General features: G+C 45.5%; 2 protein-coding genes across 3 annotated transcripts; one reads left to right on the top strand and one right to left on the bottom strand.

Moving 5' to 3' along the window:
* Positions 1-5980: 5980 nt before the first annotated feature.
* PARK7 (Parkinsonism associated deglycase) lies at positions 5981-15565 on the bottom strand. 2 transcript variants are annotated; one of them, XM_057410233.1, is made up of 7 exons: positions 15442-15565; positions 11704-11839; positions 10566-10667; positions 9875-9934; positions 8988-9057; positions 7332-7418; positions 5981-6434 (listed from the first exon to the last, which is right to left on the bottom strand). In XM_057410233.1, the coding sequence occupies exons 2-7, from the start codon at positions 11791-11793 to the stop codon at positions 6274-6276; spliced, it is 570 nt and encodes a 189-aa protein (XP_057266216.1). In that variant the 5' UTR covers positions 11794-11839; positions 15442-15565; the 3' UTR covers positions 5981-6273. The 2 variants fall into 2 exon arrangements, with proteins under 2 accessions (XP_057266216.1, XP_057266217.1); XM_057410234.1 differs by lacking the exon at positions 15442-15565 and adding an exon at positions 15009-15031.
* Positions 15256-17469, top strand: TNFRSF9 (TNF receptor superfamily member 9). Its single transcript, XM_057410208.1, has 7 exons — positions 15256-15361; positions 15438-15554; positions 15726-15863; positions 16304-16370; positions 16537-16673; positions 16895-17029; positions 17162-17469. Exons 1-7 carry the CDS (start codon positions 15256-15258, stop codon positions 17287-17289), a joined length of 828 nt encoding a protein of 275 aa, XP_057266191.1. The 3' UTR covers positions 17290-17469.
* Positions 17470-26529: the final 9060 nt, after the last annotated feature.

Genomic DNA, 26529 nt, shown 5'->3' with positions numbered 1-26529 from the left:
CCAGAGAAAAAAACATGCTAGGTTACCCCACCATTGCCACCCTGAATCTGCTTGAGGATGCTCACCACTGCACATTGAGCCATGGTGATAAAATACTAAGAGGGCTTCCATGTACCAAGTCCTGCATCTAGCATAGGATCATGAAGCCTGCCTCAGAAGGATGATCTTCTGCCCACCACCGACCCAGGTGACAGAGAGGTATGTTTCTGTCCCAAAAATATTCATTGTACCTTTGTTAATGTGTTTATTATGCTCACAATGTCAAAGGCACAGACAGCACTAGCAAGTGCCCTTCTGAAAGGCAACTGCAACACACAACCAGCCCCATACACTTTGCAGTCTTTAGGCATAAGGCTCTTAGGGAGTTTAGCGATTTCAGGGAAGTTCATACTAAGGACCACATCAGCCCATGCCACGTCAAGTCCAACTGCTGCATGGCAAGGTGCAAGAGAGACATAAGCAAACAGCCAGTGAACCTTTGCAGGGTTACTCATTGCCTTGCAATCCCTACGTTGTCACTTACTGGCTGCTAAGCAACGTCCAGAGGAAAACCGAGACTCCATCCGTATTAGGCTGTGCTTGGCGACTTCATTTGTCATCTCTCACGTTGACAAGTTAGTCAAGAAAAGTTTCCCTGCATCCTGGTTGCACGCCCCTGCACTTAGAGCTTAAGCAATTTGAATTGGGACTGTGCTCTTGTGATGCAGAATCTACATCACAGCACGGCACGTGGCAATGCAGAGGCCTCTAACAACGCAGGGCGGAGGTGAAATGACAGCACACACCCTGACACGTTCTGTTGCTCATGGGATTTAAATAGCCTGAACTGCTTTTGCTGCTGGGAGGGAGGGCTGCCGTTTCACAGAGTATTTTCTCATCATGCTGTAAAAGCCCAATGAACTGAAGTGGTCACTACCTTAAAAGCCACAGCAACAGACAGCCCTGCCTGAGACATGCTCTTGTAAAAATGGGTGGCAGCGAGGCGAGTGCCAGTGAGCTCCTGCCTTCAACAGAGGCTGATGGAGAGCTGGCATGGAGCTGAGGATGAAAGACTAGCCTGAAGGAAGGATGAACTGTTTAGCTCCTAGCTTTAAGTGGCTTAATGCTAGCGTTTCGTAAAGACCAAAAGTCTAAACATACATGTTTTTAAGAGTGGAGAGACCACGTTAGGCTATTTTTGTCTAGAGGTTTTATCAGTCACACACCCAGCAGTATTGCTCTGTGGAATAACCAAGGACCCCATCAATCCCGAAGCAACCCTTCCACTGGAGGCACAGACAACCACTCCCCTGAGCCAGGGACAGCAGGCACAGTCCAGTCTTAGCTTCAGGTTACACAACGTGGCACACAGGACTCGGCTCATGACTGCTCAGCCTCTCCGGCTGCGGTATCTGAACAGGCCATTTACTGCCTCTCCCAGGCCACGCTCCTCCTGTCATCTGAGCTTAATCAGACCTACACAATCAAAAGCAGTCTCCACAGTAAACCAGGATGCCACTGCACGCCCTGAAGCAGCGCAACGAGTAAGGCGGCCGGTTTACAAGCAGCCCAGTTCCTAACACCTGAGCTTTACACTGGGACATTCAATCGCGCACAAGGGAGCGACCCACGCAGCACACACAGACCACGGACAGGGCGCGGACGGTCTCGCTGTGAGGATCCGCCAAGTGCTGAGCAGTCGGGGCTCCGGGCAAAGTCCCGCTCCCCCCGCGGAACCCACGCCGGCAGGGGGTGTGCGTGTGGCGGCCGCCGCACGGGGGCGCGCTGGGCCCACGCCAACCGGAGGCACCGCGGGAGCAGCCACCGGGGCCCGGCAGCGGCGCTGGGCTCCTCCGTTTAATCACGGTGAAGGGGTTAATGGCCCGGTTAACGGGGGTTAATGGCCCGGTTAACGGGGGTTAATGGCCCGTAGCTCCCCGAGGAGGAGAGCACCCCAAAACCAACCCGCTTCCTTTTGCTCCAAGTGTTTATTTGGGAGCTGATGGAAAAGCCCATGTCTCCGTAAGCCCATACAGGATGCTGGAGCTGCATTATTCCTAGACTTTCCTAGTGGAAGCGCTCATTTCCCTTCTGCATGACTGAAAGGAACAGAAAGCACGCTTTTACAAACCACAGTGGGAAAGCAACCAATTCACACATCAGATGTGGCAACGAGAAGCTAACACAGATAAATGCATCCTCTGTGGCCAGTTCTCTTGGAGACAGCACTTCCCTACAACCCAACAGGAAAGGTCCTCTTAAAAACGGCTGTGTCCATCAGCAGTCAGATTTGCCACCACTCAAGGCAGCCTCCGACCTGCCACTCACCATCTTGCCCAGCTGGGGACTTCAGCAGGAGAGGACTTTTTCCAAGTCATATACAAAATAACACAGGAAGAAGTGGGAGCCTGAGGCTAGAACTGTGCGTGTGCCAAAGCAAGCAATGCTTTCTTAGGAGAAGTCATTATAACTTGAAAATGTTTCAATGTACAAAAGCAGGCAGCTCCCAGAGTTACAGAGCAACACGTGCAACTTAGTGGTTTTGAAACTACATAGACTTGCCTCCCAAAATAATTAACTGGAACTTGACAGCACAGAGAAACCAAGCACCTAGTTTAAAGAACTGCAGCTGCAAAAGTCTCAATAGAAATACACCTCTCATGAGGACAGCAATTCAGAAATTCCTAAATTCTAGAAGCAAGATCCATGAATAGAGTGTGTAAGAACTAAAGTATCACTGTTGCCAGGAAATGATGCTGTATTGCCCAGCCCCAAATCCTGTATTCTCTAACAGCAAACACAGCAATACTGACTAGCAGAGAGCAACAGCAAAATAGAGCCAACAGCAAGAGAAATGCCAGACAGGGCAGCACCCACAGTAGTGAGGGGCACAGCCCCACCATACCTGAGCAAGGAGAGCTGAGCATGTCCTGCAGAAACAACACCTTCAGCCAGCAGCCCCATGGCTGACCACCTGGCAGCTCTGGAGCAGGGGCAAGCCCAAAGCCAGACCAGAAGCCCCTCAACAACTGAACTCATCAAAGACCAGAGCTAGCCCAAACCTTCAACTTATATAGAGCTCCTGGGCCACAGGTGAGGGTGCTGAGAGGGCACAGGAGAGGTTCGTCAGGACCATGATGAGCTCTCAGGGCCCACAGCTGCTGCTCAACCCTGGAAAAACTGTTTCCAAGCTGTTTGAAGGACTGATGGTCACTGCTCTACATCAACTTTACTCCCTCCTCCCCTTACCATTAGTGCAATGGCCTTGAATTGCTAAAGGTACTTAAGTATCTACAGGACTAGAAGGGCCATGAACTCTAAGTACAGAGGAATTAAGGTTGTACAAAGGGATAATTGTTGAAAGCACAAAGGTTCTAGAGCCACTAAAGAGACTGAGCACAACACAGAGTTGTGAGCAATACCTAACTGCTGTGCCAGTAAGTAGAGCCCTCAGTGCACCCAGACAACAGAGAAACTGAGTTACCTAAAAAATAGGGTACTGGGTTTTACAAGTCTGAACCTGCTTCTAGAGCTTAAAATGTATGTCAGTCCCATTTCCCAAACTGTGGCCAGAAAAAGACAAACCAATAGTGCTGCCTACTCCCTTAACTAGTGATCTACTGGATAGAGTACTTGGGATTCAAGAGAACTGGATTCTATCCCCTCATCTCCAGGTTGTGTGGCTGGACCTGCTCTGCATACAGAGCTTTGCTGAGCGTCTATGCATGCAGAGAAGTGGTGGATACTTCTAGAACAGCAATACATCCTTTCTTCAGGCTGTGAACGTATGTTATGGTAGGAATGCAATGCTTGTGATTCTCTAGTTGGCACCTTCCTACTTTTCTGGTACACGCTTATCTTTGCAAACAAGTCACATGTCATCCAGGCTGCTGGAAGGTAAATCATCTTTTACCCTTTTGCATCGTTTGTATCCTGCATCACAATGCATCTTCTTGTTGAAAATGATCTGATTAAGTAACTGTTCTTTGCTCTGACAGTCACTGTGGGTTTCATGCCTTGTAGTTAGGTCATAGCAAATAAGATGCATATTCAAAATGGCTAGCAAGCTGTCCAGGGCTTGTAATTACTCCATGAAGCATATTCCACTGTGTGCTTTTATGGCTGTAAGTACTACGGTTCAGGCTGTTTTGCATCTGTTACGTGTTGTTTCTGTCTCCACCTATTTTAAAGGCAATGCTTTTCTCTCACTAGAAGAGCATCCTTTTTCTGTTGCTCCGAGGGACATATTCCTGGGTTAGGATTTCCACCTGCTCACAGTGCCGTGCTGTGTACTTTGCTTTTCCTTTGCGGAAAGAAACTTGCCAAAGAACTGCAGCAGAACCAGACTGCTCCCTCTCCACCTGCTCTTTGTTTTATACTGATTCAGAGCTGCTGCTTCATCTGTAACCTCCTTAATTCTGAAGGAAAATATTTTTCAGCATTTGAAGTATTCACTGCTGGCACTAGCATCTATGCCACCTTGTATATATTCCTGTTCCTACGTCTTATAATACTTCTCAATTCAGTAAAAGCGCTCACTCTCAACTATGCATTGAAGCCTACACAACAACCAGAATCTTCTTGAGAGATGATACAAGGCATACAGACGATGCTAACTGACTACCTTCTCGAACAATGGACCCTCCAAATCCTCCAACTGTCAGGGAACAAGGTGGTAAATACTAGTTAGAGAAGAGTGGATGCACCCTCTTCAGTTAAAGCAAAGTTTTGTGGCAAAAAAATACCCAATCACCATAGGCTCCTAAACTAAAGCCTGACAATGCTATAAAGCAGTACTACAGCCCAGGAATGCCCAGCTTTTCCTGTACTCTGAATCATGCCCACTTACAAACAAAGTGCTTATTCCAGATTCTAGGATAAAGAATCCTTCCATCATTTGCTTTACATTTGCACGGCAATACCAGTTAGATGTGCAGATTTAAGGAACAAACCTGTCCAATCTGACAGAGATTACAAGTTTTTGCATATCTTGAGCATCTTTCAAAGCTAGAGAAACATATGGAAGATTTCCTAAACAAATTAGAGGCAGAGCACACAGCCAAAGCAGTTCTTCCAGTAGGGACTAATAACGTAGACATTACCTCATTCTAAATTTGCAAAAGGACCTATGTATTTCATTACTAAAATGCAGTAATTGAGAATGAACTTGGTTCCCATTAAAATAAGCAATCATAAAAGGCACCTATAAAGTAATTTTCTGAAGTACTGACTGTGCATTTGAGATGCATGCTGAACTATGTCTCCAGGAGCTGGGGTAGTCCAGAGAGGTGCCACCTTGTTAGCATGATGTGCCAGTCATGTAAGATGACAGTGCCAGGTAACAACAGAGTTATTTGGTAAAAGAAAGGGAGCAAAACCAAAGATTGATCCCAAATTCTTAATTCACATGGGAATACAGCCCACTCCTTCCTCCAGAGAGGAATTTGGAGCCCAGCAATTCCTCTAAACTGACACATGCTCACTTAAGCCAGGCTTGTTGCAAGTTCCAGTTTATAGTAAGCAGAAACAAGCACTGCTATTGGTGGTACTACTAAATCCAAACTTGCTGCTTTATGCTGATTATTTGCTGCTTAAATAGCTCAGTGGATCTGCAATCATTTAACACAGAGAAAATTCCAACAGTATCGTGGACAACCTTCTAGCTGTAGGAATTCCAGGGTGCTTGACAAGGTTAAGAACACTCCACAAGGATCATCAGGTCCAGCTCCTAACCCCACACAGGACAATCTAGAAGCTAAACAATGTATATACGAGTGCTGTCCAAATGCTTCTTGAACAGACAGGCTTGGGGCCATGACCACTTCCCTAGGGAGCTTGTTCCAGTGCTTGACCACCTTCTCATTTTGGCTCATACTTGAGGAAGACCGTGTAAGATTCGATACAGAAGTTGTTTTGAATAGTACATTGGTAGCCATAGTGGTAAAAAAGGTTTCACAGGTGTGGGTTAGGAGGAAACATGCAAAGAAAAAAAACACACAAGCAGGTTTGCTTCATTTTTATTTACTTTGCAAACATTTTCCCATGTGATTTAAAAGCCAAGAGTCTAACGAAGATTATTAGGTGCTGACTGCTTTTTTGTGATGAAGCTTTTTGCTAACGGGTTCTTTTTCCAGGAATAAAGACCACTGCTTTGCTAAGGTGTCCCAGGTTAGGGAAGTATGGTTGCTAATTTCACCTCAATTAGACTGTATTTACAACAGTGCATCTTACTATTATTCCACAAAGGATGAGATTCTCTATCTGAAATTTTACTCCCTGGCCCACACCAGGATTTCACTCTTTCAGTATTAGGGGTGCCTTCACCTGTTCGGCCACTTCTTTCCCCATCAGTGTTTCAACAATGGCCAACCCAAATTCAAAGCTGGTACCAGGACCGCGGCTGGTGAGGATGTTCCCATCTTTCTCCACACGGCTCTCGGAGTAGTTGTAGTGTGCTTGGGGAGGACACACAACAGAAAGAGGGTCAGTCTCCAGCAGCGTGCCCACAGATGCTTCAGACCTGCCTGCCAGGACACTGCCACTTGCTGCCTGTAGGCCCTGATGGCAGTCAGCATGCAGCGACAACGGCATCATGCTTCATAGAAGGACCCAGCCTGCCTTGCCCCTCTGGAACCAAGCAGCTCCTCATTGCCTGCAGTCCTCAGAGGAAAAAGGCACACACCACTATGGGGATGTACCTCTGGATTCTACAAGTTCCTGAAGAAGTGCTCACTGTGCCTGTCAGCTCCTGTGGGGTTACTTTGGGAGGTCAGGCCGCTTTTGCGTAGCTGTTCACAATCTTCTTTTTTCCAAAAGCATGCAGAGGGAACCGGAGGAACCCTGCCATCTCCTGCTCCCCTTCAGACTTGTTAATGTTCACAGAATGACTTCTTAACAGTACTTCACCACTTCTTCCTTCAGCTATGAAAAGGAAGTGTGGACCCATGAGCTGTTCCCAGCATGAAAGCACTATTCATGGGAGAGCAGGAAAGATGCTACTGGGGTTTGCTGCTGGCAGCACGGAGGCAAAGAAGCCAAAGGGCAAGAGATGGCTCAGACTCAAGAGGATAATGGGGAACAAAAACCTGCTCCTAATACGACAGCAGCAATGTATTTTCCCCAAGGATGAAAATGTCAATAGAGCCCTCTATTTTCAGGTTAAACAGACTTGGAAATACAGTCTTACCATATTCAGTTGAATTGTGATTATATTCAGGAAAGCACTATGGCAATTCAGAGATACAAAATACGATACAAAAGCTATTTTCCTTTCTTTAAACCAAGGGTTCAGCTAAAAAATAAATTAAATCTGAGAAGGGTTTAGAGAGAAACTTAGAAAAGTCAGTACGTACCTCCGTTCATCATCTTATCTTTGGCCAAAGGATGTGTTGTGACTTTACTCCCAAACCCTATGCCATGTGCCAGAAGGGCAGTAGGACCTGTAAGGACACAAAGCTGCACCAGTCAGGAACTGCTTCCTGCTACAAACACTTCTAAGAACACATGTTCAGGCACTAAGCCCTCAAGCGGCCAAAGCTCACTGGGGACAGACTACTTTTCATAAAACTGATGCCAGCCATATCTCTGAAGCAAAAGGCCTCAAAGAGAACACAGCTGGATAATCCTTCCTGTTCTATCACACAAAATGCCCTATGCAGAGAAACACACAAAGAAAAGAGAAGGCTTAGGGAGCACCCAGTGCACCCAGCTGCCTTTGAAGAACACTGGTCACCTCACATCCAGATAATACATTTTATTTAACACTGCTTGAAACTAGAAGACATTAACAAGGTCCTTTTACTTTATGACCTTGTTAAGCCTTGAATTCAGAGACTTAACAGATAAAATCTCATTTGAGCAAGCCTTTACATATTGCAGTTGTGTGCCAAGCAGTTTTTTGGACAGATGATGGACTAACTGCTAAGTTTTTGATTTTAGCAGTCTTTCCCTTTTCTTTTCATACTTCCTTCTTGGCCTGAATTGAGGAAGGACTTTAGGTCAAGAAGTCTTAGGTCATCTGACCAAAAAATCCTTACGGAAATTCAAAAAAAAAACCTGAAGGGAGGATTTGCCTAAAGTGAAATTCATTTCTGTACATTCGATTTGCTTCAGATACAGTCTGGGAAATAACCTTCTTTGTGTTATGCTGGAATCACGTCTAAGAATCATACCTAAACAAACTGTGGTGATTACAAGAAAAGGCCTTTATTGGGCAACCATGAATTTGAGATTGTTCTGCAAGAGAGAGAGATGGAGAAGCAGAAGACTGACACAGCCAAGGTCAAGAGTGTTCACATCTCTCTGTGCATTTCATCTAACTGAAGAAAGCAAAAAAAACCCCACCAATGTACCCAGAAAACACTCCACAAACACACTCTGTTACACTGCCTTTTACACGCTCATTGCCGCTTTCCTTGTTCTCAGCTACAGGTACCTAACCCAGCCCCTTAGGTCAATTGGGAGCACTGGCAATTGTTCATCTTGCTTTGTTCCATACAAATCTTACAAAGGAATGGACTGGATACCCAGCTGTGCAGAGTATGTAAGCAGACAACCCGCTCCTCAGGGTAATTCCATCTTTTACTACCACACGGATGAGGAAGGATGAGCCTGTAATTCTATACGTACAGCCCTCCTTCTGAAGTTAAAGGGCAGGAGAGGAGATGCGAGATAAATTTATAGCAATGATGTCCTGCCAGTACTGTGTCCTCAAAGAAAGATCACCAGAATAAGCACGTATTTAGTACAAAATCTTAGCATGTCACCTTTTACTTTTTATTTTAAATACAACTGCTTGGAAAGAATTAGATGCCAAGCAGAACTTGCAGGTTAAGTGTTCACAGGAATTCAGAGATTCTTCTATTACATTTAGATGCTGACGGGTGCATGTACATTACAAGTCCCTGCTACTCAATTCCAGGAATACAGATTTCTAAGACAGGAAACCATCAGCATGCCCCTTCGAAATATCCAAATGCTTTACAAATCAACACACCCTGTTAACCCACCTGCACAGATAGCAGCAATCAGGCCTTTTCTGCTTTCCTGGTCCTTCAAAATTTCCTTCACAGCAGGAGACTGTATGAAGAGATCATTTCACAAGTCACTGTTTGGGGTTGATTATTTGAAGCATGGCTGATTTTTTTTCCACTGCAAATTCCTAAACAAGTTTTACAAAGAAAACCAGCTGACAGCTCCCCATCCTGCCTCACAACAGAGGCCAATGAAAACACTAAGGAGAAAAACTGAAACCAGTAAATACTTGTCCCACAAGGCATGAGCAAGGAAACCAGAAGGCACTGCAAGGAAGTACTTGGCCCATGACAAAGCTAATTTAATCCATATAAAAAGTCGCTGCTTAAAAGCTTTGCAAGGCAAATAAGAAAGATTCATGAGATACCTGCAGTCTCTACAGTCCTTAAGAAGATTTATATGGGATACTTGACTCATATTCCAGGGCTTACAAACTGTGTGATACCATCTAAATCCTATCTGATAGATCAACTCGTTTGTCTGCCTGCCTTCCACAAAGTATTTATACTACCACTACAACAATTTGGCACCAGAGACAGAATTCTTGAGCAGAGTCCTGTGGGTTCAGCCTGGTTTATATTTCATGGAATTACATCTTCATTTGCAACTGTTTCATCTCCGTATGATTATGAACAGAGATGTTTTCCCACAATACAGAGCACCCTTCCATTTTTATGCTGCTTAACTAGGTATTCAAGAATTTACCCAGTTCTCCCACCTGTATGTCAACAAGAAAGGCTTAAGACAATTAGTTTCCTGATTCATTGAGAAGATGAACTGAATCTGCAGAATAACTAAGCAACTGTAGACCACCCACTACTCACGAGGATGCCCATAAATCTTTAAGATACCAGAACTTTACCTCTGACAAGTTTTGAGCTCCAAGGTTACCCCCAGGCAGGACCACGACATCATAAGGTCCCTAAAAAAAAGTAAGATAAAATTATTCTGTTGAAGAGAGGCTGGTACATAGATTACACTGGTTTAAGGCCACTACAGCTGAGTGGAGTGAGAAGCAAAAGGGTCTACCTTTCTTCCACTGAAGAACACTTTACAATCAGAGAACCAGTCCCAGTCATGGAACAAAATACCATTTTCCGTTCTAGGAAGAGAGTATTATTGACAAAGTCTGTCAGAGGAATACCTTTTAAGCCAAGTGAATTTGCTTCAGCAAGCAAATGGCAGCTCTTGCATTGTAAGGACAAGTGGTTTTGCTATAATCTTACTGCACAGGTCTAATGACAGCATCCTTTAGCTTTCCATCTGAACTTTTCAGCTGTTTTTGCTGGGCTGACTAACATGCAAAATAAAGTTCTATGCTTGATGCTTCGCAAAACCAAACACTTGCGCAGAATGAAATCCGTCTGATCCTAACATGCTATGAAACAGGACATCACTGAAGGGTAGCACTGTGGGATGTACAACTCTGTGATTCACTACTGCACAGAGCTACCATAACATGCACCGTATTTCTGAAGGTAATGCATAAGCTTTCTGAACGCCTCTGAAACTGTGAGAAATGTTGGCCATTATATCAGATCAGGATGACCAACCTCTTTTCTGGCATCTTCAAGGCTGGCATCAGGACAAATGAAGACATCTCGACTGCACTGTACTGGTTCTTTTCCCGTGAGGCCTGCAACAGTCACCTTGATCTAACAGAAGAATATTTGTATCATTACAGTTCAAGAACTCAGGAATTGTACTTATCTGTTAGTTTTTAAGTAGAACACAGAATAAGCAAAGCATTATGAAAACTGTCAAGAACAGGGAACACTTAACCTTCCCCAAACCATGATTAAATCCAAATGTACAAGGTAAGTAGTGACTCCACCTAAACATTAACAAATACCTCTAATAATTCAACTTTTCAAACAGGACATTCAGAGAATATCTGATCCCACAGGATTTAAATAAAACGAAACAAAACAACCCAGGAGAGCTGGACTAAGTAGACCAGATAATGAACTGAAAATCTCTTTGAAGGCTCAAGCCATTCTCAAACACACTTATGGCATCTTCAGTTTTCTCCCTTGACTTTTAGATCCCTGGTTATAATATCACACAGCTCACATTCACTAAACAAGCAGGCAAGCTTGTTCTTCTTCATAAGCCAAAATGGGGAGTATATTAATGGAATGACAAGTGTGGTGGGAGCAGGTAATTTTTATTTTAGCCATTTCTATACATGTGAAATCGGCGTGTTTACGTTAAATCTTATTTTCATACCTAATCAGATGACACCTCTACAGCTGCAATAGCAACAAAGAACATGAGGAATGCCTCCAGACAGAACTCCAGTTAATACCAGGATTTTAAACATAGCTCAAGAAAAGCTATGTCATATCATGAGCTGTAATGTAGAGTTGTTCAGACCCCTACAAAAGAAAAGCACATCCAGCCATTGTGCATGGCAGTAGCCATGTTTTCTGACAGAGTAAGATTTACTTGAGACATCTGTTCTACTCTACATGAGGTTTGTATTTTAAAAGGCCATCTTTTGCACAAATGCCACTTGTCATGCATGCTTATCTGGGCCAGGGCACACATATAAGCTAACAGTGGGAAGACACATTTTCACTTTATACAACAGGCTACACCTTGAATTCCTCACAGTGAACATCAACTTGAGGCAAAGATTTTCCTTTGACCGGGCACTCACAAAAAGCTTTTCACTGTCGGCATACTCACCCCAGCTCTTCTCATAACATCAGTGGGGATTACAGTTTCCATTTCCTCTGCCCCTTTTGCTAGAATCACCAGTGCTCTTTTTGAAGCCATTATCTTGAGCAGTTGTTATTAGGTGAGATGGTTGTGAAGGGAAGAGCTGAAGGGAAGGAAGACAGAAAGAGGCACTGTGGTAAGAAGGCAAATCCCCTACTACAAATCCTTCCAAACATTTAACAGTGAGTATTTTGCATTTTTGCATTATCTTTCATTTAAGCCACCTCAATGGTTCACTAACTTCAATTCATATATATAGCAATCCCACTGAAATAAGAATCTTTTTCACAAAGAATGCATTATGGTATTGAGGGATTACAGCATTTTGCAGTGGGAAGCACAGCACGTCAGCACCAATGGCCTAATCAACACTTTACATGACTGAGTGTGCCAGAGAGCAGGGCTCAAGGTGGGTGGTAGAGCTGTTTTCAGTTTGCACACCCTCACTCATACCCAGACTACTGACTCCTACCCAGGTCAGCATTTACAGAAAGGGCTTACATGAGCTTTGACCTCATATCTGGTATTTAGTTTCCACACAGCATGAATAAAGTTTCCTGTGACTTGTAATGACTTGACCCTGCAAAACCTCAGTAACAGATTTTTGTGGGTATGTCACGGTTTTGTGGGGGAGAAACATGAGTGCATGTGTGATGGGGGAGCAGAGCACAGAAATTAGCAAACGGAACAAACTAGACTTTTTTTTAGCCTCTAAATTCAAGTTGAGGTCAATGTCCAGATTTCCATTTGCAGGTTAAGTTAAAGTAACTTTACAAACTTATACTTTCTGAGAGAATACTGTGAAAGCATCTGCGATTTAAGCAGGCATTTTACAAGTCATCACCCTATGACACAGGACTTTTTTTCTCTATGTAGGGGCTTTCCTTCCAGAAACGCAAGTGGCATCTGGGAACTCTTCATAAAATGAGATCCACATTTAGTTGCCTACTTGAAAGGAACCCATCTCCTTATCCTGCTTCACCTTTGTCTATTTCCAGGTTCACTCCCTACTGTTTTCCTCATTCAGAAAGATACTATTTCTAAAATGCAGTAACACAGAATTACAGAATAACTGAGGTTTGAAAGGACCTTAAGATCATCTAGTTCCAACCCCCATGCCATGAGCAAGGACAAATATACAGCAGAACACCCTACAGCATGCAGAACCAGCCCAAACAGACTAATTCAGTATGACAAACCCTGCTTTTAGGGTAGCTTTATGTACTGTCAACACAAGGCCAACCAAACAAGTACAATGGAGTCATAAGTATTAACAATAACTTCAGGATAACATGGAGCTTTTTAGCAATTCATCTTTAAGGTGTATGTTGATTTACAAAATTCATTTTCATGAAATTTGTACGAACACATCTGAATTCATGCGTAAGTATGCATGAATTTAACTACCTACCAACAAACATCAACAGCCATAATGTGGAAATACTGCGTTTGCTTTTTATCACAGCAAAATACTGAAGATCATAGTCTGTATCCCTCTTTCATCAGTTCTTTAGATGCAAATAGGCACTTGACCCCGAAAGCTTTTCTCTTTCCCCTAATCCAGCAAAATGCAGTGTCTCCCTACTGCCCCTAGACATTTACTGTAATATACTGGCAAATTCTTGAGCGTTAGTACTGCTCTTTACATGGGTGCGTATGTACATAGCTGCCACGCTGTCTACGCTACCAGGGCAAGAATGTTTCCAGAGAAGGCAGAACCAAGTTATATTGCCATAGCAGCCACCCCGTTTTAACCAACTATCCACCCAACATACAAAGCGTTCGTTTGCTTCTCAGTGCCAGCACATGCTCAGGCTACCTCGAGTCTTCAAGCTACGCATACTCCCCCCTTTGGAGTTGCACGCACATTTCTCCAGAGGGTGCCTTCTGGCAGTTAAATCCGAAACCCCATGAAGGCGGCTTTAAAGCAATCACACCCTGCAGCCTGCCGCCGAAAGGGAGGCTTTAACGCTGCCCAGCTCAGCTAATCCCGCGGAAAGGCCACGGCCCTGCACCTTCGTGTTTATTTTAGCACACGGCGCCATGCGACGTAGCGGGGATTTCATAAGACCACGAGCAGGGGCACGGGGCGAGGCTGCAGGGCCTGCAACCGCACGGCGCACAGACGCCGGGAGGCCTGGGCCCTTAAAGTCAAGCAAGCGGCCTTCCCCCGCCCGGCCCGCCGCAGCGCCCGCTCGGGCAGGCCTCGAGGCCCCACGCACCCCCCTCGCCACGGCCACGGCCCTCCGGGGCTTCCTCCGGGCAGAACCGCCGAGCCCACGGCGCACCGCGGCCCGAGCACGCAGCCGGAGCGGCGGCTGCGACTCACCTCAGCCGTGGGCAGGGAGACTGCAGGAGTCCCCGCCCCGGTCCCGCCCTCCCTCTCACCGCCGCGGCCCGGCCCCTCCTCCCCGCTTAACCCCGTTCTCTGCCGGGCTGCCCGGCACTCGCCTGTCCCTTCGAGCAAGCTTTGGGTTGATCTCATTCGCTTGGAGCCGCTTAAGAGCGCGCTCCGGTGCCCTCCGCCATAACCGTGTCACCCTCCCACAGCAAGGGCGGATACGTACCTTCGAAAGGAGCTGCCGCTGCTGTTCCTCAGCGGCCCTCGCACCCCCAGTGCTGAGCCAAGCTCTGCCTCAGCGGCACCCATCCCCGGGACCGTGGCTCCGGGGCGGTTTCCCCCGGCTTTGGGAAGTCTCAGTGTTGTCCAACAGACCGAGCTGCTGACTGCGCCCCTCAGAGCCGCAGCGGCCCCGTGTGTCACGGGGCAGGACCTCTCCGGGGGCTTCCCTGAGGTCCTGCTCCCTGCCAGGGGAGGTTTACGCGCACTGCCCACCCCGGGCGTTACCGGACCCGGGCCCGGGCCCGCCGCCTGCCCTGTGCCGCAGCTCCGGTGCAGCCGCCGGCCCGCTACAACCCGTCCCGGAGCGCCTCTTCCCGCCTCCCGCTCCGGCCCACAGCGGCCAGCACCGCCCACGGCCACGCGACCGGGGCTCAGCCGGGAGCGGGAGGGTGACATCGCCCCCGCTAGCGGGCCGTGCGCAGCAGGCGGCCTCGCTCCCGCCTCAGTCGCCGGGCGCGGAGCAGCGCCCCCCCCCCCCCCCCTTCCCCGGGCCGCAGCGCTCGGGTCCCGCTCGGTCCCGGGGGGGGGGGGCGGTACCCGAGCACGGCCGAGGTGCCGCAGCCACCCGCGGTCTGACCCTCGCCTTTTGGGGCACGGCCTGGCCGACCCGGGCTGGCGAGCCACGGCGGGGATTCCGTGCAGGACTCACCGGGAAGCCCCGCTGGGGACCGGCGAGCGCTGCCCGGCAGCGCTGAGAGGGCTGCGGGCGCTGCCCGGAAGAGCCGGGGGTCGCGCTGTGGTGGGGGACGGAACCGAAACCGCCCCCCGCCAGGCCGGGGTTTCCCCACCGCCCCCGAGTGACGCAGCCGCCGTGCCCTCTGGGGGCGGCCCCCTAAGGGCCGGCACCGACGGCCCCGCTCGCAGTGCCTCGGGCCGCGCCGCCGCGCACCGACCCCATGGCAGCGCCGGCGCAACTCGCGCTGCTGCCGGCGGCGGTGCTGGCGCTGGCGCTGAGCCCGCATCCCGCGGCCGCGGTGCCGTGCGGCGCTGACTGCCCAGCGGGTGAGGCCCGGGCCCGGCTGGGCAGGGGTTGGCCGGGCGCGGCCCCGCGGCAGCCACTCCGTGTCTCGGCCCGCAGGTACCTTCGTGGCGAGCGCGGACTGCTGGCGGGCCGGGCGGTGCCGGCCCTGCCCTCCCGACACGTTCTCCAGCGAGGCGGGACTCGACGTTTGCACCCTGTGTCGGAAGTGCGAAGGTACCGGGCGGGGTAACAGATGGCGCGGCCCTGCGAGTGACAGTGGCACTGCCGAAACAACGCGGGGCTGCTCGATGAAGCCACCAGCCAAATTGTTGTAAGAGCAAAGCTCCCGAGCCTTTGCTGCCCCACATCGGCGCAGGTAACCTAAACCTTGCTTCTGCCGTTCAGGAATATTCATGTACTTAGAAGAATGTACCTCAAAAAGCGATGCTGTCTGCACGTGCACGGAGGGGTACCGCTGCAGTGGCGACGGCTGCTCCCGCTGCGACCGGAGCTGCGGCGTGGGCCAGGAGAGCACCAGGAGTGGTAAGGTTGCCTTTCCCCACCACCAGACGCACCGCTGCCTCTTGCACTGCACGGGAACAATTAGAGTAAGGACCTCACTAGATAAAAGCTGCCACTGCTATGAACAGTTCACACAGAAGCAGACAAACCCATGAAATTGTAGCTCAAATTGTATACTAATGAGTTCCCGTCACATGAAGGCTCTTTTGTCAGCACCATGTGGGAAACACCTGGAAACTCTAAGATTTAGACATGATTGAGACATCCCGTGCCAATAAACTGGCCCTGCACTTGAGTGCTGTACTGGACCATAGCTCACACTTGCCTCGCATACTTAGAGCAGCTTATGGAATAGTAATTATGATCCACATTTGTATAATTACTGTACAAGCAGGCAAAAATGTTCCACGTTGATTTAAATGCTCACCTTGTACAAGTTTACACATCCTTGTCTGTTGAAGGTTGCCGAGCTTGCCGCTATGGAACTTTTAATGATCAGCCTGATGGCTCCTGTAAAAACTGGACCAAGTAAGTCACGTAAAAAATAACTGCTACAGCTATTACATTTGGAGTGGACTTTTTGCCACGGTTTTGGTTTGTGGGTTTGTTTGCTTCGGGGTTTTTTGTTGTTGTTGTTTTGGTTTTTGGTTTTTTTTTCCCCCTCTCCTCCTGTTTTGCTTTAAATGTCTTTTAGGTGCTCTGCAAACCAAGTCCTGGAGCCTGGAACTGCAGCAAAAGATGTCATTTGCAAACACGCTTCAGATAATCCCACTTTAGTCACTACTCTGTCTACCACAGCTCCTGCAATTCCATTTTCTATCACTGTGCCAGGTGAGTCATTGTATAATATTGCTGATAGAGCTAAAGAAGTATGACTTACTTTGAAACATTCTATAGCCCTCACCTCATTTAAAGCAAGAGTCTGTCCTCTGTTCATTGCCAGTGTTGCTGACTTATCTAGAAGCAGAGTTGGAGACAAAGTTGTCAGCTGATTCAAGGGCAGTAGAATTCTGCTCTGTAACACTTCTTAGAGAATACTGTTTGCTTCCTAGGGAAGGACCTCCAGATGGACGTTGTCAGAATTTCTCTTGCTGTAGCTGGGCTGCTGTGCATAGTGTTTCTGCTGCCTTCATGCATATGCTTCAGTATCTGGCAGAAAAAGAAACTACATGCTGTCTTCAAGAAAAGTAAGAGAAATTCTCTTCTGTTTTTACTGTTGAAATCAGAAATCCAGGTTTTTAAACGCTTTCAAAGACAGCTGAAAATAGTTGTGGGTTTTTTGGCCTTGTAAGTCAGAAACACTTGCTTTTTTTCTTTAGTGCATACAACATCTGAACAGTCAATTCAGGAAGATGATGCCTGCAGCTGCCGCTTCCCTGAGGAAGAACAAGGTGAATATAAGGATTGTGGCAAATCCACAGAATTCAGAGATCTTCTGGTGAACTAGGAACTGGACTGTCCAGGTCATCCACACTGGAATTTCCTTTTGGGACAGGGACCTGTTTATAAAAATAGAGGGTATCAGAACTTGTCAATTTCCAAGGGTTAAATAGCAGCCACTGAGGGAAAATTGGATCTTTTCTATCTCAAAAAATAAATAAAAAATACTTTTTTTTTAAAAAAAAAAGCTCCAGTTTGCTGACTTTATTTTAGAACTAGGAATTGTGTTTCTAAGAAGCGGTACTTGATTTACATATAGAAAAAGTTTGTATGCAGAACAAGTAACAGAAAGGTGCAATGGCTTTGTGGTCCCTCTTATAAATGGTGCCTGAACCATAATTTATGTGCAGCATTTGACACTGAAAAGACCTGTAGCACATAGCAGAGCCGTATGCAACACTTGTGGTCTCTACTAACATTTCCAGCCATCGTCTTGGGGCTTGAGCTCCTCTTAAAGTTTGGCTCAAACCCAACAGCCTTGGGTTCCATGTGCAAATACACAGACCTCATTTCAGATTCCATCAGCCCTAAAAACAGATACCTGGCCTGACCACTGCACACCTTATATGTAGGAGAGAGGAAGCCATAAAGATTTAGAGCTGTGAAGTGTTCCATAATAGCTCTCATCTCCTGTTGTATTACACTGACAGGCTTCAGAGAGGCAGTGGAAACACTGAGAAAAGCTGTGGTTGACTTGGTCTTACCATTAGATGTTACTGTGCAGCTAGACTGCACCACCTTCAGCCCTACATCATTCAGCTCTGATCTTTCAGGCGACGCAAACATTCTGTACCGTGCAGATGTGATACATGTCTGGTACTATTTTTAAAACCTTTCCAACCTCAGGGTTACAACTTCAGACACTATCTCTTTGATCAATTTCAATTACTGTTACTTTAGTCTTTAAGAGAAAAAAGAAATGCGTGTTTGAGTCATGGCATTCACAACATCTGTGACCTTCTACAGAACCAAATAATTTATTTCTTCAGTAAGTGTTATTCAAAAAATAGCATGAAAACCCACCAATGTGTCACGTAAAGGGCGATTTTCCCCTTCAACTTGGAGAACGCTGTTCTTGTGTTTGAAGAATGACAGCCCATCTCTCCACACAGCAGCAGATTACAATAGCAGATTAGTTTCATCAGACCACACTTCCATATTCTGATAAACTTGTATACAGTAAATATAAGACCGTATGTCAGAAAATATCATATTGAAGCCTGAACTGTGAACTTTTTATCCCTAGCCCAAGTCTTCTCTTCATTAGCACCTGCAACCATGAGAACTAAGTGACTATTAATGTCAAGTTCACAAACCTAAAGACATGAACAGGACACACAAGCAACCTTTGCACCAGTGGACAATATCTTAGAATAGGATAAAACAGTTCTGCTTGTGAACAGTTTCTAATCCACACAAAAGGTATGAGAATTGATGTCTACGTCCTATAAAAATACCGAAACATCCAGTGTTTTCTCCTTGGAAAGGAGAGACAGCAGTTGGAATTCTACATTTTGTTAGTGCTTTCTGTGTATATTTTGAAATGCTCCAAAGACAGTGCAGACCCCTTTTTTTTTCCTTTCCTCTACTTGAAGCAAAGTTAAGGTACTTACTGAACAGTGAGGTGCTCATTACAACAGCTTTTCCAGACAGTTTGATCTTGCTGTTTTATACCAAAGCTTCAGGAGTTGCCTAAAATTCCAAGAATCAAAACAAAGCCTGTGGAAGGGAAACCAAAACATCCTGAGTAGTGCAGATTGATTTCTGAGAATAAGGGACACATTTACACCAAAACTGGCTTTCTGAACTGTTTCAAGGGACAGTCATTCACAGAAAGGAAATACATTCTGAGTAAAACATCAGGAGCAATCCTCCCGTCAAGCAAGGGATTATGCGGATAATTCAGACGTGCACCTTGGCTTCACAGGAGCTTTTATTGAACAGATTCTTTAATACCTGAACAAACTTACCAGTTCATGTGGAAATAATGCAGGATCAGTCCTTCTAACTGAGCTTCAAGTGTTGTCCGCTTTCTGTACATGTCTCAATAATCTTTATTATTCATTATATAGCAAGTGAAAAAGGAACCAGGAATGCCAGGATGACTCCGAAACCACCTGGGTGGTTGGGGATGAGGTAACAGGCCAGATGCAAGTTTTTGCATTTCCATTTGTTTTTCTTGGAAGTCAGAAAATGGCCTCTTAGCCAGACTGTGCAGAGGCCCGGGTGATGTCAGGTGGAGTTCTGAAGGCATGGAAAAAGGAGACAAATCCTCTTTATAGATAAGTTTAAGCAGGGGAGCCTGCTGCTTTTTTATTGCTTCCAGAACCAGCTCCATTTCTTAGCGTAATTACTGACATCAGAACTGTGTTTGTTGCAAGTCTTGGCTTTGTAATTTCTTGAAAGAGTTGTGCGGGTAAGGAAAGCAAAAGGGTTTCTGCCCCTCACCTCCCTCTCTTCTACAGGCATGCTTGTGCATCTGGATGACTGAGCCACTGAAACAATAATACCTCCTCTCAAACACACAAACATCATACCATTTTTTCAAAGCAGAATATGATGCCTTGTTTTCAGTCTTTCTATCAGATCCTTCTGATAGAAGCATTGTCTTCTTTGATAATCATTCTGATACTAAGATTAACAATGTGAAAACCTCCATAGGAGAGGTCCACTCTGAAGACACTTAACACATGGGAAATAGTATTAAACAGGGAACCTGTACTGCTCTTGCTTACATTTTAAACAGGTGACTAAAAGTCAAGGTAAGTTTCACTATTAAAATAATTCAAAGTCTTATTCCATCACCAAGTGTTACCTCAGTTACTCTCAGCTGTGAACAAGCCTTCCCTGATCCAGTGCTCTCTTCAGAGTCTATCAAAGGAGGTTCTCCATCCCACAGGTTTGTCTTAGCTCTGCATCAGGAACAGATGGCTGAGCATCCTTCCATCCCTGGAATGAAAAAGGTTGTTGGATACCATCATTACCTTCACTGTAAATAAGAACTTTTAATACCATGTACAAAGAAAATGGAAATTCCCTCTAACCTCAATTTGGCAAGAGTTTATTATGGTATCACCTACTCTTTCCTTTCACCTTCTAGTTCCCGGGTGCCTGCCAGTTAAAGCAGCAGGCTATTCCTGCAACACTCTGAAGCAAACGATTGTATTTTAATGAAAAAAAAAAACCTCAAACCACCTGCTGAACACCAGCTGAAGTCAGGGAAAATCTCTCCTGTTTGTATTAAGAAAATAAATCAGGTTTTATTTGATTTACCAAGTGCAAAACCCCCATACAAAGACACCTACTTCAATTTAAGGATCTTAAACCTGTTAAATCTACTCTCAGTTTACATAAGCCAAACTGAAACAAGACATTTCAAAGCCAAAATAGAATGTCTGAGTTACCCATTTAAGTCAGTTTTAACCCATTATATTAGCTCACTTTTCTCCTGGAGACAAGCACTGCAGCAGGTTCAGAACAAACACAATCTTGGAAAACAAAAGGAAGGTGGATGGAGAGGTGAAAGAGGCACTTTCCTTTAGCTACAACACTATAGACTTGAGAAACGTTTATATTCTAATATACACAGCATATACACAGCATATACACAACATAATAACAAAATATTCTAATATACACAGCATTGCTATTTTTACTCCTTCCACTTAGAACATGTATAAACCATTTAGCATGAAGAGAACACGATCCAGGCAAGGAGAGGAAAAGGTATCACACTGCTTTTACTCAGTGCAACTTTATACAAACTTTAGAGCAACCCAAAGAGCATGCATTTACATGCCTAAAGCAAATTTTACTGAAGTATCTAAACCATAACGTATTATTCTTAATCTGGAATGGAAAGGACAGTGAAAAGGTATATGAAAGGAGTGCTGGGAGGAAACATTATTGACTCCAGAGGAGCTGCAACACTGCAGTTGAGCACCAGAGCGGTTTAACCAAGCTCCAGTGTCACCAGAAGGCCTGAGGTTTCCCCTGCCCAGTTCACATTATCAGTGTTACAGCCACCCTTAATAATGCATCTTTTTGAACTGCTGTGGGACATCTCAGTAAGTGCAATACCGTAGACAGCAGAAGTGTAACCACAGAACATGCTTGATGGTTCCCTCGTATCTGAGCAGGCTGTCAGGAAGCCATCTGGGTATGACAATAACATATTCTCTTGTCATTGTGTCTCACTGTGTCTGCTCTCATCAACAGGGTAGGCTACAATAAGAACACTTCTCACATGGAACAGTGAGGCTGGAACATGGAACATTTCTGTGCTTTTCAAAAGTGATTAAATGTGCCTCAGGAAATTACAGAACAGGAAAAGGACTTACTGCGCTGTGGCACTACTAAATATCCTCCTCGTGTAACTGCTTCTGCGCCTTCTCCCAGCCATTCCTAATGACACACAGAGATCATCATGTAAATAAAACATCTGTATGGTGGCAGAAACAAGCAGTAAATGAAGACTGCTTTGGAGGCTTCCTGCACTACCCTACGTCCACAGATTGTGGTTGTCATTGGATTATTTCCTTCTAAGCATAAATCCTGCTTGTCTCGTAGAGGATTTTTAGATAAGCTATATAATATGATATGCATGCTCTAGCCTTTGTAAAACAACCCACTTTCTCAGCTGAAGAGGCCAAGAATACAGCTGAGCAGTTACAAACAGATAGAAATACCTCCCCATTACCCTCTCCAGTTTAAGGAAGGAGGATTGCCACAAGGACTAGTGGAGAAATGGATAGAATGAGAATAGGAACCACAGAATTGTTTAAATTGGAAAAGACCCTTAAAATCACCATAAAGAGCATCTAAAAAGCTAGTTTGGGTGTTGGTTCTTTGCAAAAGACCTGGAGTTTCTCCTGGTCTTACACATCTTTCACCTCCTGCTATGCGAGGAATCTTCTTAACCACTAAACAGTAGCTAAATAGCAACTTCAGAACTCTCATGTATCACCAATCTGCCCTGGGAATTCTTGCTGGAAGGAGGACTTGGCTTCCATTACTAAGTTCCAGCACAGCAAGAAACATTCAACTTGTCAAATCAGAGACAAGGACCTGCTATCAGCTTCCTTCCCCTTTGTTAATTCCTAATCCCGTTGATCACTCCCATCCGCAGGGACAGCTTTCCACTCCAGTCAGATCAGACAAAGTCACCACAGAGAAAATCAGTTCATGCTTGTAGTGGGAATTATTTGATAAAGTGGAATCCGTCTCAAACAGTGAAGGGAAGATTCCACATGGCTGACTGCCAAGAAACATGCATTCATTTACAAAATAACCTTGAAAGAACTGCTTTAAAGATGCCCAATGAGACCTATGCCAACTTTCCCCCTGTTAAGTACACGTATTTGTCCTGGAATATGAATCACAGAGCCTGCAGAGATTCCATTTAATTAACAAAAAACCTCCAAGTAGTGAAGGATTAAAGGGATTATGCACTCGGGAAGTGAAGTAAAAAATTAAAGTCTGCTTTTGTGAGCCATTCATTTACTGCCTACGCTGAGTAGGGCAGTTAAATGCCAGTGATCATTAGGATACCTCTTGGATTAGTCCATAGCTCCTGCCCACACACTGAACTTCTATAGAAGTACTTGAAATTTGTCCTCTCGTACCCGCTGTGGGTATGAGAGTGATCCTGAGACTCTGTGGTGAATAAAATAAGTACACAAAGGTGAACATTTGAACAGGAAAATAAAGAAAAGCATAAGGATACCTGTGACAAAATTGCCTTTGTTCCATGCCCTCTCTAGATGCAAGCTGTTTGCCTCTTGCTTTGCAGACAGTGAAACAAGGCCATCTTCAGAGACAGGAAACTCTTCATAGGTGTCCAATATCTGCACCCTGCAGCTGACAGGGTATAAAGCAGTTTCAATCAGGGAGATACGGGAGACACCTCTTATACCTCATCCATCTTTTGCAATTTGCTGCTTTAGTATTTCTGCACTTCTTCACTTTGAGCCAGAACAAGAGCAAGACAACAGCCTGGGCTGCCCATCCCCCATCATCCCCACTACTAAGAAAAGAATCAGCACTTCCCTGCTCTCATAATTGCAGTTTTAAAAATAAACTGCAATTGCATAGTTAGTTCCATTACATTTTTGGTGGAAGAAACCTGATTTCAGGATCTGGTCTCTGCTCCTCGGTTTGCAGCTGCATTATCCAGAACCCAATTCCCATGTGATGTGCTGTATTTCCAAGCTCCAGTCACGCCAGACTTACTTTCCTTCATGTCCAACAGTGTGAAGCTTCAAGTTTTCTAATTCTGTAGTGCTGAGAGGACAGGGATTTAAGGACCAGTTTGTCAAGCTTCACTTGGAGAATATACCCAGACTACAGTCTGCCAGCCCAGCAGGGCCAAAAATCAAGAGGGTTTTTCCCTCCCAAACTGGTGGAAACTCTACCACAAAGGAGCAGTGTTTTAGCAGCTGTGCTTCTCTACCAGAGAACTTTTAGACAATTTGCCAATTCTGCAGCAAAATATCTTCAGAAAGGCCTATGGACCTGCTGCCATCTCCTTTTACGCACAGGTATGTATTCTGTGAAGCACACGTATGCCCCTTCAGTCCACCAGAGAGCAAGAAAACCTAGGTCAGAACCTCTCAGAGATCCTGCTTAACTTTCAGAGAAACTCAGAAGATAGAAATGCTACTATGCACAGCCAAACACACCATGTAGTGCTACGTGATTCTACAGAACATACACCACGTGTGCTACATTACAGTTAGGCAGAAGCAGCATCTTCAAAGGAGGAAGTTAACTGCAAGCGCCCAAGGTACGGTTGGTTTTGTTCCTTTGATCTGCTGAGTCTCCCAATAGGCTGTTTTCTGCACACTCTAGAATGTAGAGTACACATAAAGCAATGCAAACTAACGGCAGGAAAAAGCCTTACTGCACACATGATTTCACAGTGGTCTAACAATCATGTCACAAAGCTGAGCAATCAGCTAAAATGGGAAATTTTAAGTTAGTGTTAACAACTTTGGTGTTAATGAGGCCACAATCTGCTAAAGCAGCAGTGACAGCAAAGCAAACCCCCCTCCCCAAAATGCCTCAATGATAAGCTAGACCCTAGCAGGGAAGCAAGCAATACTACAGGTATGTTTTTCTCTCGCACCAGCCAATATGTGTAAACCCATTGAAACAAGAGGTTAAGTTAAAAATTCTAGTAAAATTCAAGGAAGAGCTGGAAACCTACATCAAACAAGCTCATCTGCAAATTACTAAATTCAAGCCAAAAAGCTACATCAAAAGTTATACCGAGGAAAAAGTCCCTCATGCGAATGCTGCTGCTAAATCGCATTCTCTCTCAAATTCCTGCTCTTTCCAAGTGTCACAATACTGCACTAAAACAACTACTTACACTTGCTTATCGTAATGCAGTTTAAAACAGGGGAAAGAGCTTTTGCATTATAGATGAGATTTAATCCTTCCTATTTTTGTATGATTTTGGTGGGTGGTTTTGTTGTGTCTTTAAGTTTTTTGTGATTTCATCAGCAACTTAGTCTTCACGAGCCATCACTTCAAACTAAGAATAGCTGTTTCTTCTGATAATTAAGAATAACATTTTATGATAGGATAGCACATACTTACTACTTTGAGTTTGCTCAGTGATTTATCTGGACTACTGCTGCTCTCTAACGTTACACCGAGGCACCTCAAAGCCTATGAGAATAAAAGTTAAATAAGTTTGCCCACAAACCAGTTTTGGTAAGAATTAAGTCGATTCCCAAGTTTTCAAAGTGCAGTTCACACTTACGTCCCTCACCCACGTGCTCAGCGCTTTGTACCTTCGTTTAGGATGAGCTGTTTCTTTGCTTTGCATGATGACGTGTGCACTGTCCCCTGGGGAAAATGCCTTTGACATTTTGGTAGAGTAAAGAGTGTCTAAGTGACCATTTCAAATCTGAGTAAAGGCAATAAGCTGTGGGCAAGCTGCCCGACTTCCACATGACGCACTTCATGATGGCTCTAAGAGGCTGAGTCTTCCTTGAGAGAAGATAAAGGACATTGGTTGCTTGTGAAGAGTGCTTCATTAGCTTTCTTTGGAGGATGCTCAGAGTGAATATTGACAATGCCATTGTCATTGACAGTTCACTGAAGGAGAAGCATTGTACAGGGCATCTAGCACCAACAGTGAGATCATGCATCAAATCAGACCTAATTACTGTCTGCAGTTTTGGAATGAAGAGTTGCATGACTCAGATGAGGAGAGAGAATTCCTTTCTTGTTACTTCTCTCATAGGAAAGCACAGGGAAAGAGGTGCATAAAATATAGGAATTGGGTTAATTCTGTAGAGAAATTACTTTGTCATATCCATTCACTTCAGCAAAGAAAAGTCCCGAGAAACAGGATTTGTAGTTCAGACACCTGCAGCATATGTCCTGTAAGTCAATATCAGACCTCTGTACACACAGGATGACAGAGAAGTTTAGGTTAAAAGGACCTCTGCAGGTCCTCTCTTACCTCTCCCACCTTTACACTCAAAGCAGAGCATTTGAGCTTACATGGGGATGCCCACAGCCTCGACAAAGCCTTGGTTTGAAATTCAGTCCCCTTCCATCCCTGGAGCTGTTAAACCTGACTGGATACACTCCTGGACAAACTGCTCTGCCTGACCCTGATTTGAGCAGGGGAGGTTACAACAGAAGAGACAATAGGCTCAGAAAGTTGGGGCTGTTCAGCCTGGAGAAGAGAAGGCTGCGTGGAGACCTCAGAGCAGCTTCCAGTATCTGAAGGGGGCCTAGAGGGATGCTGGGGAGGGACTCTTCATTTAGGGACTGTAGTGACAGGACAAGGGGTGATGGGTTCAAACTGAAACAGGGGAAGTTTAGACTGGATCTAAGGAGGAAATTCTTTCTTGTGAGGGTGGTGAGGCACTGGAATGGGTTGCCCAGGGAGGTTGTGAATGCTCCGTCCCTGGCAGTGTTCAAGGCCAGGCTGGACAGAGCCTTGGGTGGGATGGTTTAGTGTGAGGTGTCCCTGCCCATGGCAGGGGGGTTGGAGCTGGATGATCTTAAGGTCTTTTCCAACCCTGACTATTCTATGATTCTAAGTGCTCCAGATTCACAGAGTCCGCAGCTTGTCTGGGCAACCCGTTAGCATGGGGTGTGCTCTCTCTGAATTAGACTTGCAGCAGAAATAGCCCTGCTCTAGATGACGGTTGTAGTTAATCTGCAATTAACCCTAGGAGTCACCAAATTTACAACATAAAAATTAATCTTCAACAGGAAACCT

Source organism: Pezoporus wallicus, unplaced genomic scaffold, assembly GCF_028554395.1.
Source record: "Pezoporus wallicus isolate ANWC-B61680 ecotype Strahan unplaced genomic scaffold, APGP_CSIRO_Pwel_v1 contig_14862, whole genome shotgun sequence".
In the NCBI taxonomy this organism is placed as follows: domain Eukaryota; kingdom Metazoa; phylum Chordata; class Aves; order Psittaciformes; family Psittacidae; genus Pezoporus; species Pezoporus wallicus.
This window is presented reverse-complemented; position numbering and strand designations above follow the sequence as displayed.